Source organism: Tiliqua scincoides, chromosome 7 (genome assembly GCF_035046505.1).
Source record: "Tiliqua scincoides isolate rTilSci1 chromosome 7, rTilSci1.hap2, whole genome shotgun sequence".
Classification (NCBI taxonomy): domain Eukaryota; kingdom Metazoa; phylum Chordata; class Lepidosauria; order Squamata; family Scincidae; genus Tiliqua; species Tiliqua scincoides.
Genome location: NC_089827.1, coordinates 31,254,207 through 31,274,898, shown reverse-complemented (window position 1 = coordinate 31,274,898; position 20,692 = coordinate 31,254,207). Strand labels below are relative to the sequence as shown.

The window sequence follows — 20,692 nt, the reverse complement described above, 5'->3', positions numbered from 1 at the left end:
TTAGCAAGTTGCTTTAATCCCTGTGCAGGGAAAAGTGTGCATGTCTCTGATTGCACATGAAGTGCATTGTAGGTGTCTCCTCTCCCACCTTGCCTTTCTCTCCACTCTGCTAGACAGTTGCACTGTGGTGTACCCCTAGACTCTTCACCCTCACTATGGATCCTTGGGAATTGTCATTGTGTGATTAAGGGCACAATCCAAACCTGCGCTGGAGCAGGCAAGCCAGGAGGCTTGCGCTGCATCCAACACAGGTTCGTTGGTAGCAGCGGCTCAGCCAGAGGCAAGGGGAAGCTCTTCCCCTTACCCCTGGGTAAGGGTGCTCACCCCAATAGGTCTCCTCGGACCTGCACCACCTCTGGAGGTGGTGCAAGTCCGAGGAGAGTGGAGCAGCTTGAAGCCGCTCTGTTCTCCCTGGGGATGGGGGTTGGGATCCGGCATAATTGCCAGGTCCCAGCCCCGCCCCTGGCTCCCCGCGTGCCTGCCCCGGGTCCACCCATCGCCCGCCCTCCCCCCGCCCAGTCACGCCCGTTCCCGCCTCCTCTCCGCTCCCCGCGCCAACTGTTGCTGCTTGTGTTGGCTTCCTCCCACGGAGGCGCAAACGCACATTTGTGACCCTCCTGGGGGACTTATGCTGACCTATGTGCCAGTTAGGAATGCGCCCGTAATCTCTTAACAGGCTTAACATTTTGCAGAACTACAATTCCCAGGATTCCTTTGGAGAAGTGTTAGCACTGACACCTATTAAGTTTGTAGTGTAGTTGGAGCTCTGGGCTGACTGTGAATGAGAAAATCTGCACAAAATATATCCTGTATAGCAAACAATAATGATCTTTTTCTGAACCCTGGCTTGTTTTCAGTTTTTTTCTTTAAAAAAACAAAAACACCTCCCTGCATGGTGCATGAACAGCACCTGTCTTCAGCAGAGTGACTGGGAAGGGTTTAGCTGGAGTCAGTGTGATATTACCCAGAAACTTTTAGTAACCTTTTTTGTCAAGTCCTGGCTTGCTCCCATCCTGTAGAAGCCAGTTGACTCTTGACTGGATTTCCACATTTCCAGATTCATACTGTGTTTCCCTGAAAATAAAACCTACCCCAAAAATAAGACCTAGTTGTGATCAGGGCCGGGGGGGGGGGCGGGAGGGGTCCTCGGGTGGGGTGGGTGGAGAACAAGACCAGAACGCTGCACTCCCGTGTGCCACCGCACCTGCTGTGCTGCCTTAGGCAGAGGACGCTGAGGAGGAGCTGTGGTGGGAAGCAACAAGCGAAGCAACCCTGAGGCTCTCCACACAGAGTAAGTCCCATAGAGGGCTTATAGAGGGACTGACTTCTCAGTAGACAGGCAGGCATCTCCTGTGCGCGCCACTGAGAAAGCACCTGCTGTGCTGCCTTGGGCAGAGAATGCTGAGGAGGAGCTGAGGCAGGAAGCAGCTAGCGAGGCAACCCTGGGTTCTGAGACTCTCTACAACTTTCAGGGAGTGACAGCCCAATCCTATCTACACTTTCCTGGGAATAAGCCCCATTGACACTAATGGGACTTACTTCTGAGTAGACATGCATGGGATTGGGCTGTAAGTCGCATTAACTATAAAGGGACTGACTTCTGAGAAGACAGACATCCTCCTGGGTGCTGAGGGGATATTTTTGTAAGGTATATTTTTGTACATGAATGGCTGTGATTGTTGTACATTAAAAAAAAAATAAGACCTACCCCGAAAATAAAACCTAGTGTGTTTTTTTGAGCCAAAAAAAATATAAGACAGTGTCTTATTTTCGGGGAAACACGGTAGTATCATGATGGTTTAGCCCAGTGTTCCCAACTGTGGGTTGCGACCTGATTGTTGGTGGGTTGTGAAACTGACAAGGAAAATGTATTGAGCCCTATGGAAAGTGAATCTGAGCTCCATGTACGATTACTTGCAAGTAGGTGAATATGCCCCCAGTCAAATTTGAAAGGCAAGCTGGAACAAACCCAGTGCTGCCAGAATGGTCCCAATCCAATGAATGCAGGCCCTAAAAAACACTTGAGAAGGAAGTTCCCCTCTCTCCAAGTAGACAAATGTATTGAGCCTTATGGAAAGTGAAACTGAGCTGTATGTGTGCATTTACTCGTGAATAGACAAACAAGTCTCAGCTCTTATTGAGGGCCAGGTGAAAGGGAATGCAAGGCCATCATAATGCTCCCAATCCAATGGCTATGGAGCTCAACAAATGCTCCAGAAGGCAGTCGTCCCCCTTCAATAGTTAAAAGGATAAAAACAGGCTTGAGTGGCTGGTAAAATGAAACAGTGTTTTTTAAATCTTGTAAAGTTAGGTGGGTCCTGATAAAGTGTTTTCTTAAAAAGTGTGAAAAAGTTTGGGAATCACTGGTCTAGCCACTTTCCTGGACCAATTCAGTTGTAAAGGAATGCAGTTGGACATCTGCTAATGAGCCCCTGTGCAGTGCAGAGACATGTTAGGAGACATGTTAGGAGGTACAGACAGTTCATGTGAGGTGTTGAGCCTCATCACTACCCTGTGTGAACTGGGAGTGGCCCTTAGAGCAGCTTTTCCTGTGTCTCTGTAGTACAGGAGAATATCTGTAGTGGCGACTGGCTTTCCATGAAAGATGGTCTGCTGTTCCTGATAAGTACTTGAAGAATGCCAAGCCTGCTGAAGCACCCTTTTGAATCAACTGTTGTAGACTGTTAATGGTATTGTTGCTAATGTGTATGGAAGGGTTTTGGTTTTTATAGTGTAGTACTTAATTGTATTTTAAGCTTTCATTTTTTGGACTAAGCTGCACTATTAAAAACTGGGAATTTGGCCAGGAATGCATCAAGAGAACAGGTGATCTTATCCTAGACCAGGGTACCCAAACCTAGACTACGTCCCTGGCCCTGGGGCCACTTGCGGCCCTCGAGGACTCCCAATCCGGTCTGCGGGGAGCACCCAGTCTTCAGTGAGTCTCTGGCCCTCTGGAGACTTGCTGGAGCCCGCACTGGCCTGACGCAACCGCTCTCAGCTTAACGGCCAACTGTTCAACCTCTTGCATGAGCTGTGGGACGCGGGCTCCCCCCACTGCTTGCTGTTTCACATCTCCGCTGCAACAGCGGCAGCTAAGAAAATGCTGGCCTTGAGCTGTTGCAAGACCTTCATTCATATAAGTTTCATTTCTAATATATTCATTTATGTAAATTTATTCAAACTTGAAATGTAAATTAATTCTTTTTTTCCCCGGACACAGTGTCAGAGATTATGTGGCCCTCCTGCCAAAAAGTTTGACCCCTGTCCTATGCAAACAGTGCATTGTTCAAAAATTATCAGAGAATATTATCTCCTTAAAAAATGGTCTGGTGCTTCCTCCCACTTGTGTGGTGACATGCATTCCACACATTGTCACAACTCTATAAATCTGAAATATATATTGAGCAGCTAGGATGATACTATAGTAAAGGGAGGATGCTATTCTATTGGCATTCATTATGTTTGATTTATATCTCAACTTGCACATATTTCTGCTCTGAGGCTTTTAGTTCTTTGTTGCTTAAAGGGGTAATATGTCAAATGTTTTTGAAAGAATATTGCAGTGGAAGGGGTCTTCTCTGTCAGTCTGCTTTTCAAGAGATGCCATAAGACTAGTGGTGCTTTTAAAGCATAACCCTGTCTCTTTAAATTCAGAAGGCATTGTTCCATTAATGTACAGTACATGATGCTTTATATGGAATGAAATGATGGATCCAACCCCACAGGGCTTACAGGCTGGAATATAGCCACTAGATGGTGCTACAAGGTGAACATCAGGGATAGAGGCAGTGTAAACAAGGAAGCATATGCATTTGTTTCAGCTAGTAACAGTTACCATAGGAAATGGGAACACGTGACACCCTCTTCCCTAGCATGTCACGTGTATTGCAGTTCATGCACTGTTGGCATACTTTTGGGGGGCTGATACTTGGATTTATCTAGAAGTTATGTAGAACTCGATTTGACTTCTGGATTTAGTCCTGAGTGTCCTATGGGTTCTTGGCACCTCATTTCCACATTGAAGCTGTTGATCTAAACTGGATGAGAGAGAAGCCAGTCTGTATTATTCTTGTAACATCCATGCGCCAATAGGTGTTGCTTTGCCCTGTTTCCTGATCTGCTTCCTTGAATGGCTGGGAGCAGTGATGTTGGAGAATCTAATATCTGCCTCCCCTGAACTGTAGGAATTCCTGTCTCACTACATGATGCCCTTTTTGTTGTCCTTCACCAGTTCCGCTGCTGTCATGGGGTCCCAGCTTCAATTTTAGCATCTGGTATGTTGAACTTAATGGCATTGATGATCCAGACGTCGTTCAGCCCTGCCTCAATTGGTACAGCAAGGTAGGCATGTGTAATAAACAGCTGAAAAACTGTTGGTGTGTGTGTGTGTGTGTGTGTGTGTGTGTGTGTGAGAGAGAGAGAGAGAGAGAGAGAGAGAGAGAGAGAGAGAAAATTTACTGGCTGAACAGCATTTTGTTCAGAATTGATCTGTTAGAACAGTGGTTCCCAGCCTTTACACAAAGGTTGCGGAACTGCTAAGTCCTTGCAGGCTATGATGGGGGAGGAGCAACATGGTAGTGATGGCACTTCTTGGGTTGTGCTGTTGCTGAGGAAAAAAGGCCTCTCTGGGACTCCACGTGCCTCAGAACAGTTCCCTGATGTGATCATGACCCACTTATGGTTTCGCTATGAAAATCAACCCCCAGGTAAGTGGGAAACCGCTGGTCACCACTCCTCAAGTGGAAATTCAGTGTTTCCAGTTGTCCGGGGGGGGGTGACCCCCAGGATGAGAAACACTGTATTAGAACAAAAGAGCCCTGCTGGACTGAGTTGGTTCATCATGTTTATAAAAATGTGAAAAAATAAAATAAATGTTTCAGCATCCTGTTTTGTATAGTGATCGACCAGATAAACTACGGAAGCCCCCAATCAGGGCATGAAGGCAAGGGCCCTCTCTTGTGGTTGCTCCCCAGCAACTGGAATTTGAAGATACAATGCCTCTGAACATGGTGGCTCCATAATACCTTCGTAACTAATTGCCAGTGATGAACCTCTCCAGTCTCATACATTTTTAATGTCCTTTGCCCTTAATTCCAGAATAAAGCATTGTGTGAATAACTTTTTTTCTGCCTGTCCTGATTCTTTTGGCAGTCTGTTTTGTTTGACTCTGAATTTGTGTATTATTTAAGGAAGGAAAATGCCTCTCTGCCCACTTTGTCCACACCAGGCATAATATTAACCTCTGTCTTGTTTTCCGTTATTTGTCTTTATTTTTTTTTTAAAAGAAACTGCACATATGGGGTATTCTCCTCATAGGGAAGGGGCTCTAGCCTACTATGGTCATCCACTATGTGACTCGTATATACAAAATTGTTTGAATCTCTAGGTTTGGCATAGTGTGTGAAACTGGGTGTATTAAAAAAATTATATCCCATCTTTCTGTTTGGACTATGAAACTATCAAGTGTGAAGTGCTTCTGAAAAAGTACTGATTTGGGGGGGGGATACATTTCAGAATTGAAGAACTTATCACTGCTGCCTAAATTACACAGGCCAACACACATTTTGCTTCCTTAAATGTTACACCAATTCCTGGGTATATTTGGGGTGCCAATTCCAAAAATGGCATCCGTTTTGCCCTATCACATCTAGTTTTGGAGACACGGCATAGCCTCTTTAGTGAATTGTTCACTAACCTACACCATGGCTTCCTCATGAGGCAGCTGCTTGAACCAATGAGGCTATACTATATCTCCAAAACTAGACGTGATAGGGCAAAATGGATGGCATTTTTTGAATCGGCACCCCAAATTCATATCAAACCACCATAAAATTTGGGAAAAACTTTTCTGACCCTCAATTTTGTAGGCCTGTGTTGGTTGGCAACCTTCAGTCTCGAAAGACTATGGTATAAGCCTACAGCACCCAGTATTCCCAGGTGGTCTCCCATCCAAGTACTAACCAGGCCTGACCCTGCTTAGCTTCCAAGATCAGATGAGGTTGGGCATGTGCTGTTGGTCTTGCTTTAGAACAATTATAAAATTAATGTTAGTGGCTTCTACTTTGACCTTTGAAAGGATCTCAAGTAGCTGGTGCTGGGGAAGAACCTCTACTTGCAATCTTGGAGAACTGCTGTCAGACAGTCCAGGGCATCCCCATTATGGTTCCTTCCATTTAAGTCCTCAACTTTTTGAGGAAGGAGGTGTAAAAATCCCCTGCACTTTTTTTTTTTACTACTATAGAGACTGTAGAGCTTTTTACTCTTCTGACCTTTTAAAGGGATATCCTTGATATTTAGATTTTACTTTTGCTGGACCTACATGCTCTTTTTTTCTCCTCTCCAAGTTCTTAGGACATTTATCTCTCTCCCTCAACAGTTGGTGCTACCACCACAACTGGGATCTCGGAAGTCTTCCTGCTGGCCTTTAGGCGTGGATGTGGCAGTGACAGTGGCACTGGACACTAACAGGAGGATGGAGAGGGCTTACTTTTCTCCCTCCATGCCCGTTGCTGCCCTGCTGCTTCCTCAAATGGCCATGGAAGGAATGCTAGACTCCTAGCATTTTCTGCTAGTTGTTAGCAGTGGCAGATGCTACAATACAAGAAAGGAATAGAGCTTTTTTGGATTCCATGGAGGCAGCGGGTGGGTGTGGGGTGCCTGCCACCAACTTGTTGCCACCTCCAATTCAGTGCTTTGACACAAAGTTCTCAACTTGTGTCACAGACAGGCTGCCCCAGTGGGGTGTGGGTATACTGGCTTATACTTGTTCAGGACTGCATGTCATTCTCTACAGTCCCTGTTTCTGCTGTAGTTTCTGTTAGTGGTTCTCGCATAGGACCCACTTTTTAGAATGAGAATCTGCCAGGACCCACTGGAAGTGATGTCATGATTGGAAGTGACATCATCAAGCAGGAAAATTTTTAATGATCCCAGGCTGCAACCCTACCCACACTTTCCCAGGAGTAAGTCCCATTGACTATCATTGTTAAAAGCATTTACAGAGTAGCCAACATTTCCCCAAATGTAGTCGCATACCATGTGACTAATATATTAAGTCTAATATATTAAAAAATAAAATACTGAAATGAATGTGGACCCACCTGAAATTGGCTTGTGACTCACCTAGTGGGTCCTGACCCACAGTTTGAGAAACACTGGTTTATGCCATTGTTTCTTATAGGATAGAATTCCCTTCTGTAAGCCCAATATATGTATAGTCTCCATTAACTCCTATTTTACATTATTTCTTGTGGAAGATGATTCTGTTGTACAAGTCTTCTATAAGTCTATAAGTTTCCTTCTGTAAGTTGTAGAAGCCCAAGCTTTCTGGGGCTTATAACCTCACTTATTACAGGCAGCTTCTGGTATAAAGCAGCTCTTGTACTTGCAGTGTAGTTGGTGGTTGGCAAGAAAATAATAGAATTCTTGCTTTAAAATCACTCACTAAAATACTTCTGCCACTTTGGGCAGAAATGAAGAGAAATGTAGAACCTTTTAGTTTACATTTCTGTTAATCTGAAGTCCTCTGTGTGGCTTATCCTGCTTCATAGGGTGGTTATGAAGGTAACATAGGGCAATAGGCCTTGAGTTTTTTAGAGGAAGAATAGAAACCCTCTCAAAATGAAACAAGCATTGCCTTGTGGACTTGGAGATCTTCTCTTCTGCTCCTAAGTGACTTGGTTCTCCTGTCTTCTAAACTAGTCAATTGGTATACCCAGCAACTTCAGGGTTTGAAGCAGGGGGCTCATAACTCTGTTCTCACAAGTTTTCTTGTGTTCCAGTAGTACCGTGAACAGGAAGCCATTCGCCTCTGCCTGAAGCACTTCCGCCAGCACAACTACACAGAGGCATTTGAGTCACTACAGAAGAAGACTAAGATTGCGCTGGAACATCCCATGCTGACAGACCTTCATGACAAACTCGTCCTGAAGGGGGACTTCAATGCTTGTGAAGAATTGATAGAAAAAGCTGTAAATGGTAAGGGCAGAGGGTCTTTGGGATAGTCTGGGTGGGTGCCTGGTGAATGGATACCTTTGTCTTTTAGGCAAAGGCTTAGCTCCAGTTGGCCTTTTTGGGATCCTTGCAGTTTTTGATTTTGATATGCTAATGAAACGGATCTTTTAACTTGTTAAGCTGATAATGCAGACTTTATCTAGGCTCCGCAAGTTTCTCTGAATGTTTGAAGGCAGCCAATCCAGCACCAAGCTTTTTGAATGGAAATCTTCATGGTAACATTACACTGAAGACTGTTCATGGATATTGCTGTCAGACCACTGGCTGTGCAATACGTTCCTTTATGTGAAAAACAGCCATGTGCAAGCCAGGCTCTGCCAGATCAGAATCGTGAAGAAAGACTTAGGGGACTGAAGGGGTCCATAGGTGTCTCCACATGCGCACACAGGAGCTGCTGACTGCCTTCTTCATTCCATCCATCTGTTTTTCTGTGTCTTACCTCTCCTTCAGTTGCAGCCAGCTGCTGATGTTCAGAATTCTCAGCAGTTAGAGCTTGCTGTACTTGTCTGGGCTTATTATGTAATTTGTAGCCAGGCTCTTGGAGCACCAATGTAGGACTAATATTTGCTGGATTGTGAGCCATCAGATCACCTAGTGCACAGCTAGATTTAGTATTACTGTACAATGTTGAGGAGTGGTGGGTGGAATTGCCTCCAATTTTTTTGCCATTTAGTTGGATTTGCATAAACTGAATGTGTGTATGATGTGACTTACTGTACAAATTTATACCTGTAAATTCACTATAGAAGCAAAATTTTGATTATACAAGTTTTCCACTTGTAAAGCACTGCTTTTCAGGCACTAAACATACAATGTGCAGTTCCCTTGTGCTCTGAGGAAAGCTTGCTGGTAATTTGCACTGGTGCTTCAGAAGATATGAGAAGCACAATTCTCATATTGTTTTGAGCACCAGTGGGAGCTCCAAGCTCCTTGCCTTGTCACACCACGTGTTGTCATATGCAGTATCAGCGAAGCTGCATTGTGCTCACAGATAACAGAGGCATCGACTGTTTGAGTGCTACCTTATATTGAGTGCTGCCTTGTAAAAGTAATTACATAAATAGTTTAGCAGGAATTGAGTTTCCTTCTGTTCGTTATTTGAGTCAATTGGATTTTGGAGGTGAATTTTTGAATTCAGGAACCAATTTATTTCTAACATGGAATCCTTTGGGAAAACCAGTTTTCGCCTTATGAGAAGGTGCTTTTGTGGAACAAATGAAACTTGTATATCAAGGAATGACTATTTTAAATTTTGGCTTGTATGTGTGAAGCACGTATGTGGGCTCTTTGGATCACTGCCCATCAAAATGGGCTCAACCATTTTATTTTAGTTTAACCACCATCTTCAAATGAGCTTCAAATGTACATAAACGTGTTTTAATAACCCACCCCACACCAAATATAAACAAAGGAAAACACCTATTTAGAGTAGCCTTGTTTTCCCAGCCACACACAGTTGCATACAATACTGGCCTCTTAAGGGCAAAACACTGTTTCATGTTTCTACTGTTCTGTTTTGAACATAATGATTCTCTGCCCTTGAACATGAATTTGTTAGATGAATTGTATTCTTCCTGAAAGGAGATTTAAGACTGCAGTCTGCACACTTACATGGGGGTAAGTATCATTAAACTCAGTGGGATTTAGTTTTGAGTCACTTTGTACAAGATTTATTGTGCTTCAAGTGACTGGCATGTCCAGAGAACAAGCCCAGTTCAGGTGTAGCAAACTGACTGATAAAAATCTAGATAGGTACATACAGTTGTGCATTGCTTAGTGACAGGGATGCAGACTGGCATCCCCGTTGCCAAGTGAGGCTGTGCTTCCCTTGGCTTTTCTGAGCTTTGCAGAGGCTCAGAATGCCCATTTCAGATGGAAAGATGTGACTTCCAGTTTCCTGGGAAACTGGAAGTCACGTTTTTGACCAAAATGACCACTCTGAGTCTCATAGAGGCAGTGCACGGATGCACGCTGTCTCTGCAAGGCTCAGAAAAGCCTCTGGAGGTGAGGTGAGCGTGGCTCCCCGTGGCTTCGAAGGTTGGGGGGGAGTGAACAGGGTCCAGCAGCGGCCATCACATATATGGGCTGTTGCTTGTCAGAGCATCGCTAAGTGACGCTCTCCTGTATTAACATATTTCACCAAAAATATGTCCCCAGTGCCCACAGAACTCTGAGGTCAGCTGTGCTGTGAGGAATGGGATGGTAAGGTTAGATGAACTGACAACTTGGGGGAATTCTTATGTCACTTAACCAGAGCCAACTTTCTCTATGCATGGTGCTGCAGCAGGAATTCTTATGTTCACCAATTATGCCTACAGTGTAATTTGCTACTTGGATTTCATGAGTGCACTATTTGGTGCCATTATTTCTCCTAAAGTGTGTGCACAGTGTTGGAGAATATTGTAAGCCATCTTGAGAACTAGGTGCAGGGGTGGGCAAACATTTTGGCAAGAGGGCCACACTGTGTCAGGGCCAGGGGGGGAAAATTTACATTTTGAATTTGAATAAATTTACATAAATGATACATTAGAGATGAAACATATGAATTTTACTGAGGTTATTTATAACACACATGAGAACTGTAATACAGGCATGTAGAACTGCATGAGAGTTATAAACTGTTTGCCACACACCTCTTGCACAGTGAAAACATAACAGACCAAGCCAGAAACACATATGGAGACATAAATTGTTCAGAGGCAGTGGGGGGAGGGGTAAAATAATGCCCAGGGGAGAGCAGAAAACGCATGGAGACGTGAACTGATGCACATGAGACAATCATGGATATGCATTTGCCAGACATGCAGACCAAGCCAGAAAAGTGAAAAGGGAGGTATAAATAACTCCTGAGCACACAGCTCCTGAGCACACACCTCCAACATAAAGCACAGATTGAGATCTAACTATCAGAGGCAAGGAAAAACATGGAATGCTTAGGAATTTGATTTAACCAGACTCACTGGTTAATCAAACCAGACTTTGATTTAGCTAGACTCCCCCGCACCCAAAAAAAAGCTCCCTTGAACCCCATGGCTGTTGCCATGGCTCCCCGTTACATTACTAATGGTTGGAAACTATATCATTAAGCAGGAAGTGACCAGAAATATGTACTTAGTTTTTTCATCAACTCCCTCTATGTTGTCATCTTAAGGTTGATTCACAAAAAGGGAACCTGGAGTTCTTGGAGTTGGACTGGCATGAAAACTTGGAGTGGGCTTCTTTTGTGAACAGAAAGATTGTGTTCACTGTCCCTTTTGAACCCTGGTAATGATATATTCTTGTTGAATTGTGCTGTGGACAACATCTGGGTGGGTGGAAGAAATTTAGAACCTTTTATGGCAAGAGGATTGGAGTGTTTGGAGGGGATAATACAGTATTTTAATTGTGAAGAGCTGCTCAATAAGAATTGGGCAGGATCAGGACCATATTTTATTGTGCAGGGATTCAGGCTTCAGGAGGAGCACTGTATTTAGTTCTGTACTGCTTAACTCTGGATGCAGAAGGACTGGCTGCACTTACTCAGTGGAAAGGGGATGGCACTCTTCAGGGGCTCAGAGTCATTTTTAGTACATTTCCACTGGAATGAATTGGGAATCATGAATTTCTGGACCATGGGGGAAGTTGGGGTTGGAAGTGTGTTTTGGAGACAATATGGTGCAAGCTTGGAGCATATGTGGGACTGGGTGTTTGAAGTTGTGTGGGAGGCATTTGCAAGGTGGTTTGGAGAGAGTAAGTGTGTGTGTGGGTGGGTGGAGAGCCGGATTCACACACCGGTGATTGCTTAGCAGGTGCGCATGTTTCCCCTCAGCAAGCACTCCAGATGATGCAGGCACTGAGGGAGCCTAAGGCTGCAGTCCTAACCACATGTTCCTGAGAGTAAGCCCCACTGAACAAAATAGGATTTACTTCTGAGTAGACCTGGTTAGGATTGTGCCCTAAATCACACACTCAACACTGGCAAATTTGAATTCACATTCAGTATTTGCATAGTTTCTCCTCTGTCGTTTGTCATTTCATTGCGTTCCTAGGTAAGAACTGAGATTTTACCCCTTGAGTAATCTCCTGGAAAAATAAACTTTACATTAATTTATTTTGTTGTCTCAGAACTATACTATGCAGCTTTATTAATGGTTTATTTTGGTTAGTTAACAGAGGCTGCAATCCTAAAACCTTTCCTGGGAGTAAGCCCCATTGCATATAATGGAACTTATTTCTGAGTAGACAGGTATAGTATTGTGAAAAACCATAAAAATGCATCATGTTTGTAAGAACTGCTGATACTGTAATACGGTCCTGTGAAATTATTAATGCAAAGAATACCCTAGTGTAGATAGCATTACTTCTGCTGTTCAAAGTTTGTCCAAGTAAAAACAGCTACCTATGTATTTCAAGTGATATGTACTGTGATTAACATTTCATTGTTAAATATTCTTGGCTTAACCTTAGCAGTGGTTTCCTAATTTTTTTCTGCTTAAACTGGTTAAACTGGTTTTGCCCTTTTTACTGCCTGATGCCACTTGTTTACTTGGAGGTAATTTCCATCAACTTGAATAGAACTCTGCTAGTAACAGAATACTGCAGCACTAACATCACACTGTTAGGGCACTTGACAAAATGAATCCAGACCTGAAACAGACCAGTACAACAAATCTCAGTATAGCACATAGAGAAGTTCCCAGAATGCAGGCAGGGAAAAGGAGCGATGTGGCAGAGTGCAGACTGCTCTGAAGGGGGCGGAGGGGGACCTGGACGAACCTAGGAGACTGGAGTTTATTTTTCTCTCGCTTGCCTGCCCTTTTGTAAGCCATTCTCATCGGCCCCTGTAAAAGAAGCCACTGGAGAATGAATCAAAGTTATTCCCAAATGCAGACTGAAGGGAACTTCGCTTGAAAGTGAATCTTACTCAGCTGCATTGCGCCCCTCTCCCCTCCCTGCCACATTCAAAATGGCAGTCGTACACTGCTGTCTGCTCCTGTACACACCGAAACCTTTTTAACCCTTTCTCCCTTCAATCCTGCTAGGAGAATGTGAAGTGCCCCGATATCCTGCTTCCCCCAGTCAATCTGCACAAACTGTGAAGTTTTCCACAAAAAACAAGTAAGCATCAGCTGTGCAGCTGAGGCACGCAGGATGGTCCTGCACTGAATTTGCTTACCAGCTGGGCAGTCTCCAAACTACAAGGCAAGCCTAATGCAAGGGAAGGCTCAGCAGGGAGGCATGCTGGTGTCAAGCTTACCTCCTTGTCTGGAGATGACCCAGTCAGTAAGCAAACTTGGGGTTGGGCAGCAGGAGGCACCTCAGGAACTGCGAAAATAAACCCAGCACCCTCTCCTGCTTTTCCCACTCTCTCTACCTAGTTCAGAGCCACAACTGCTTCATGGCTCTGAGTCAAGCAAGCTGAGTAAGGCAGTAAGCCACCACTTTGAGCTGAGCTGCAATGTGTGACCATTTCTAGTCACTTTCCCCCATGCCTCAGGACTGCTCTGCAGGCTTGTCGCACCTCACAAATTGAGAACCCCAGGCCTCGAATGAATGCAATACCTGGAAGTCTTGCGTTAGCTCAAGGGCTATAAAAGGCCTTGAGCAGAAGCAAGGCTGGCCTTTCCTTTGCTGCCTGTGGAGCTCTCTGCTCAAGGCAGCAGAGAGAGAGCTGTGTCTGGAGTTGGCAAGTTGGGCCAGTGCGGGCACTGGTGAGTCTTCAGCAGGCTACCTGGGGCTGGATTGATGGTCCCTGAGGGCCACAAATGGCCCTGCGGGCTGGGGTTTGCCCACCCCTGAACTAGTGGAATGAAGTATGTAACTTTTTAAGATATAAAAATTGTACAGCCTGCATAATGTTACCTTGTTGCTAAGATGGGAATGCACAAACATTCATGTTTTCCCTGTTGTAATCAAAGGATCTGTATCCAGGAGTGTGGGGTCTTTCTTTTTTTAATGTTTTTTATTTTATTTTCACATAACACACACATATAACACAGACAATACAAACACCTACACAAACATTGGGGGTGCAGGATACCATATACCACCTTGGTCAATACATCATTCTATACTTCCTAGTCTACTTTTCTTCTACTTTTACCTCTTATTAGCCTTTATCCATATCATACATAATAATTTCTATTATTTCTTCATATAAGAAACCAAAAAAAGCAAAAAATAAGAATAAAGAAAGATATATCTATCTCTAAACGCCCTATATCAGTGGTATTCAAACTGGGGCATCGTGACGCCCCAGCCTGTGAGTCCTGGCCTCTGCTCCCTTAAGGGGTGGGGGCAGCCAGGAGATGGGGGAAGACAGCTGCGCGATCCACAGGATCGCGCTGCTTGGGGGCCGCAGGGGCTTGGGTGCACTTGCCCAAACCTCCTGCAGCCTCCCCGGGGTGCGGGGATCCCAGCACAACAGTCAGCAGGGCTCCCCAGGTCAGGAAAAGTTAAAACGGAGCGATCGCACTCCGCTCCGCTAAACCGGAAGCGGAGCACGATCGCTCTGCTTTCCCTTCTGACAGGGCTGCAGGGACTGGGGTGCACTCACCAGTCCCTGCAGCAGCCATCCCTGTGTGCGGGGAGCCCTGCGCGAGCGCCTGCAGGGCTCCCCAGGTCAGGGAAAGGGAGAGTGGAGCGATCGCGCTCCGCTTCCGCTTTTGCGGAGGCAGAGCAAATTGCTCCACTTTCCCTTTCCCTGACCTGGGGTGCCCTGCAGGCGCTCGCACAGGGCTTCCCACACACAGGGATGGCTGCTGTACGGACTGGTGAGTGCATCCCAGTCCCTGCAGCCCCCTGAGCAATGCGATCCTGGGGATTGCATCGCTGCCTTCCCCCTGCCCCCGCTGCCTCCCCCCTGCCCCCGCAAAGACTTACTGCGGGTTTCAAACTCCAGGAGAGCCCTATATTATACTTTGTATACATTCATTTTCAACCAAGCATAAAGTGGTTCCAATACTCAGCCTATATCAATCTTCACTATTAATCCAACATTTCAAAAAATCAATTTCCACAACATTCCTAATTTTTTTCTATTAATTCATCTTTCATTAAAATTCTAGACTCTTTCCAGTATCTAGCAAACAATATTCTAATAACTATAATATCATATAGAGTGTGTGGTCTTTCCTTATAGTATGTGGCAGTGACTAATTATAGTTGTGCCTTATCACTTTGCTGCCTTTTGTTGTTCCTTGTCACATGTGCATATAGGACACATCTTCCACTCTTTATATTGCATTACATACTCAGTGAATGAGAACATGGCATTCCTGTACATAGGAATTGTTTCCCAATATGCTGATTCTGCTTTGTGAGCATAGTGGTGATGGACTTGGGTGACCTTTAACTTTTTTGGCTACAATTCGACACAGTTAAGCATGCTCAAAATTCCTTTAAATTTATGCCTTCTTAAAGCCATCGTTGCACTGTGGCTCCTGTTGTGTGTTAAATGATGCATTGTGTTAATGATGGGTGTTGACCTTACTGATTCAGTAGAATCGGTTGTCTGTGTTTCTTGCATATCAGGTGTAGGGAGAGGATTGGACATAGGGAGCAGGCCTCCTAGTGAGGGTGCTCAGATTTACCTCATTATGAACTTTAACCAAAAGAGCATTTGTTAGTGGCTAGGAAGTCAAGAATCCTTTTTTCCACAGGCCTGTTCCTAAACTGCCTAGCTAAACACAGACAAGGAAGGAGCTGTTTATCATTTGGCAAAGCCTTGGGCAGCTTGAGTTTGAACTCCTCCTGGTGTCTTTCTGGGCCACCAAAGTGTTCCTCCCTGCCCCTCCCTCCTGAAAATAACTTCTCAGGTGGCTTGGGCTTGCATTTGTTTGGGCAAACACAGTGTCGAGATGAAGCTGTCAAGAATATGCAACTCCTGGTTTCTGCACAGATGTTGTAGAAGTGAGTTTGGCTTTAAGCTTTAAAATGTTACTTACTATATATTAAACTTGCTAAGGGGAAACAGGACTAGGAATGTAGAACTAAAGCTTATTGTAGCCAGTAGTGGTTCGGTTTTTTATTTTCCATAGAAGGCTGAAATCCCATTGCTCTGTATTGCTAAATAATGTTTTTTCAGTGTCTCTTGGCTGTCAGCCATGCAGTCTACTCCCACAGTTTCTTCTGATATTCTCAGAAAATGTGCAAACGGAAGCTCAAACAGCCGCGGGACTTCCTCTCGGAAATAAAATGGTTTGCCTGGATCTCAGCTGTTTCACAGCCATGGCTTAAATACCTTATATTTGGATGTGTTTCTGGATCTTTCCGGCAGCCTATAATCTGACTGACAAGCATGTTCGCAGTCAGTCATATAATGGAAATGCTGAATTTAAGATTACCTTAATGGTAGTTTTTGGGAGCTATTTCAAATGTCTGCACTCAGTTAAAAAGTGTTTTTCTTGACAACTTTGTGAAATCTCTACTATAATAGTTCAAACACTACCCCACCCTACTTCCACTCCCAGCCCCTGGCCAACTCTGGAAATGAACAGGAAGTGTGCCATTGGAACTAATGACTGGGTACTGATTCTGATGTAATGCTTTCTTTTTCTAAGGAACAAATGTGGAAACTAACATGAATGACCAATGTCCAGCTGCCTGCAGGAGAGATCAGTTAGCATGACTGAAGGAAGGCTCTTGTAGGAGAAGATTTTGATTCTGAAGCAACCTTTCCCTTATGGATTTCTCCATGCATATTTCTCTGCAGGGAAAAATATATTGTTTGAACTGGTGCTGTTTTAGTAAAATTTTCTCAAGCTTGTTCTTTGAGAGTAAGGCCCGAATCCTAACCAGCTTTCCAGCACTGGCATAGCTCTACCAGTGGGATGTGTAGTGCATCTTGCAGTCAGGTTTCAGTCATGGAGGCCTCCTCAAAGTAAGGGAATGTTTGTTCCCTTACCGTGGAGCTACATTACCCTTATGTCGGTGTTGGAAAGTGGGTTAGGATTGTGCCCTAAGGCATTGTCGTTCTTTGGGTGCTGTAAGGCAAAACTTTGAGCCAGATGAATGTTGAGAGAACAAGAGATGGACCTAGTTATGGAGAGGAGAGAACGAAGGGGTTCCTTTTGGTGAAACATAGTGAACGTGAGTTGCAGGGGGAGGGAATGGGGCTGAAATTGACAGGATAAAAGAATATGTATGTAGTTAGAGGTTGATGTTGTGAATTAGGGGCGTGAGCCAAGAGGGTAAGCTGTTGAAAGTTGAATTTCGGTAGATTTAAGATCCAAGAAAAGATGGAGAAATTAGGATGTGCAGTCCAGTCCTAACTTACTTCAAAGGCAGTGGCCTAGGTGTGCTGGCAAAGTGTAAGCCGTATCCAGAGCCGACCTTTGTGCTACATCCAAAGGTGCTAGGGCAGCTTCCTGGTAGAAACATGAGTGGGGGCACAGAGGGAACAGGTACAGCGCTGGTGCAGCACCTGGGGCGCTCCTGCGCAGTGTCCGGCAGGCGACCGAGCCCAGCAGTGGTAGACCTTCCCTGCGATGTTGCCTCCCCATGGGATGCCACTGCCCCCACTTATCTGGAGCACACGGAGCCTCGCATGACTCTAGGATGAACTGGGGAAGCCTACTGAAGTTTCCCCTGGCTCTTACTGTGCTTCCAGGAAGCACAGTTTCCGACTGCATCAGGAGCCTCAAAGGCTTCCTGCATGGTCCTAGAGGCACATGAGGCTCTGCGCTCAGGGCATTTGCCCCATTACATCAAGGGGAGGTCTGCAACTTGAGCCCAGGCGTTCCTGGCAAGCAGGGTGCGCCTGCGTAGTGCCCACCAGGTGACCATGCCTGGGCATCCCTGGCAACTAGTCGTGTCACCGCCAGGAAGGGTGCACTAGTGTGGCATGGACAGTCAGCAGGCCCACTGCCTGCTCCTGCCACACAGCCCAGCAGGCTGCCCTAGGCCTCTAGGCATCCAGAGGAGATGGAGATGGTGTTTGCTCCCCAGGGCTGCTGTTACCATGTCAGCATATGTGCTGGGGAAGACAGCTAACAGGGCTTCACACACTTGCCCCATGGCCCTGATGGGGGTGCAGCCCAGAGGTGCGGGTGCAAGTGCGGGCACATTCAGGCTGCCACCCATGGGCACGCTCAGGCTGCTGTCCACCAGCATGCTCAGGCTGCTGCCCAAAGGCACAGCATGGCTGGGCAGCAGCTGCCGTGGCTGTCCCTGCCTGGATGGTGAGGAGAAGGCGATTGGTCTCCTGCACAGCTTTCAGCAGGTCTACCATGTACCCTGACATAGTGTTTATCCCCTGGACCAGCGTCTTAACTGCCCTGCTCCAGCCACTCTAGGGCACCAAGCAGGGGTGTGTGCCCATCATGGCTCGCATCCTTGGTTGACTGCTATATCTGTCCAGTCTCCAGGTGCCTGCTCAACCTGGCCCCCCACATGCCCATCACTATTCCAGGCACAGGCTGGGCCAACTGGAGTCCATGGGCCTGGTGGTGGATCACACATTGCCCAAGGGGGGGGGCATGATCTGCAGCTGCGCCCTCTGCTACCCAATCAACAGTATTCTGGGTGATGGCACCCTCCTCCACCCGGACATGGGAATGCCCAGCAGTCATGGCCAGTCAACCTCTTGGAGTGCAGGGGCCTCTACATGTCCTTCAGGGGTGGATGCATCTGTAGGTCAGGAATGGACAGGGGGAGTCAGACCCAGCCTGCCCTGCCACCACACATTGCTGCCCCAGATCCCATGGCTATACCTGATGGAGATGAAGGGGTGTGTGGCAGCTCAGTGGCAGCTGCACCCATCCCACTGGGGTTCAGCTTGGAAGGAGGCCACACAGCCTGATGGCCGTGGTGCTGAGGTTGGATGGTATGGCAGTGGTGGCTGCTGAGGCTGACCTGTGAAGGAATGACAGACAGGGAATAGGTGGGGGGGCTGGAGACAGCCAGGCCCCCCGGGAGACCCCCTTGTTCAAGGACCCACCTGCAGTAGTGTCAATGCCATGTCCCTTCAACGGCTCCTCGTGCATGAGGGGCTAGGGGAGCTGGTGAGGCCATTTCTTCCCCAAGGCTGCTGTCACCGCCGCCTCCATGTCAGCATCTGCGCTAATTGCCTTCCTGGCAGCTGCTTGGGGGCCATAGAGAGACTGGTTCAGGCGCTTATAGCAGGCTGCTATGTTTGTAAACACCCAGGGCACTGATGGCATCACCACACTCTCAAAGAATTTATCTCGCAGCTCTGCGGCTCAGGACCCCTTGGCCCAGCCCATTGCCACATCTGCATTCCCTGCTGCAAGCTTGTGCAGCAGGCAGAGCTCGGCATCTCTTCAGCTGGCAGCACGCTGGCCCTCCCCATCCCTCTCAGTGGAGCCCTGCTGGCAGTGGGGGGGGGCTGTGCCCCTCATCCCTGGCTGCCCTGGGAGGCCATGCGGACCAGGCAGGGGGAGCCCCTTGTGCAGTCAAGCAGGTGAGACTGCATAGAGGGTAGGCAGCCAGACACACCATCCATACAGCACCGAGGGGCTGAGACCCCTGGAATGCCAGGAATGCACCCTCAGCGATCACCACGGGGCTGGCGCTACCATTGTGCCTGCTGCCAGCAGGAATGGTGCGGGGTTTGTAGTGGCAGCCGCTGTCGGGCGCATGTGCCCTGGCATGCAAGGGGGGGTTGCAGGTTCCAGTGTCAGGCACACGTGCCACTGACGCACTGCGGGCGCTGTGGAGGGGTTGCGTGTTATGGCATCAGGCGTGTGCATCCCTGGCATGCCGCAGGGAGGGTTGCAGGTTCTTGTGTTGGCCGCACATGCCCCCGGGGGTGTGTGGGTTCCAGTGTTGGGTGCACGCATTGTTTGTGCACCTCTTGCATTTCTGAGCTGACTGGCACACAGGGAGACCATGGAATGCTGGGATATGCAGCCACAGCAGCAGTGCAGTCAGCCACACTCTCAGGACTAAGCAGCAGCTGTTGGTCAGCCCTGGGATAGGGAGAGCAGAACATCCACCCAGGGTGCTCCACGTGTGGCCCTTGCAGCAGGCGCCCCATGATGGAGCCAGCAGATGTGGCATCCTGGGTGCCCATGGGTGGCCCCTGAGTAGCTGTGGTGATGCAACCTGGGCAGGGGTGACTAGGTGTTGGCTGTAGATGTCCATGGGGGCAAGTTGTGTATGTGTCACAGCCTGGCCGGTCCAGCCACTTGATCTCTTGCCCCAGGTCAGTGGCATGACCCTCTGCCTGGCACAGCCACCCTCCCATGGACAGCCCCACCCCTGTTCCTGCATGTCACCCCTGTTCTGCCCCTCCTGGCCATGTACATGATGGAGCAGGAGGAGAGGAAGCAACACCTCCCCACCCAGATCTGCCAGCCCTGGATCCATGAGCCATTGATGTGGCATGCATTGAAGCCTACTGCCTGGACAGGGGAGCAGTGGAGGAGTTGTGCCAGCTCCTGGGGCCCTGGCTGCAGTCCTGTGTTCACTCCCAAAGAAGCATCACCATCTTCCAGAAGGTCCTGTTGGCCCTGCACTCCCTGGGCATAGGGAGCTTCCAGGGGGCATCGCCTTCCAACATGACACATCACAGTCCTCCGCCTGCCGGTGCATGGATGCCTTCCTGGACATGCGGCTCCTCCACCTTTCCAGGTTCATCACCTTCCCCAGCTCCAAGACAGAGCTGTGGAGGCTGCAGGAGGACTTCTATTTTTTATTAATTTTTTTTAATTTTTCCAATAATAATAATAATAAT

The 20,692-nt window shown here is 47.1% G+C and overlaps 1 protein-coding gene across 2 annotated transcripts in view; it reads left to right on the top strand.

The window, feature by feature from the left end:
- The window catches only part of MKLN1 (muskelin 1), a 163,680-nt gene that overhangs the window by 31,027 nt on the left and 111,961 nt on the right, over positions 1-20,692 (top strand). For both annotated transcript variants that reach the window (XM_066634642.1, XM_066634643.1), the window contains 2 exons: positions 4,235-4,344; positions 7,788-7,980. In XM_066634642.1, the coding sequence (XP_066490739.1) occupies positions 4,235-4,344; positions 7,788-7,980 (303 nt within the window). The remainder of the gene's footprint in view (positions 1-4,234; positions 4,345-7,787; positions 7,981-20,692) is intronic.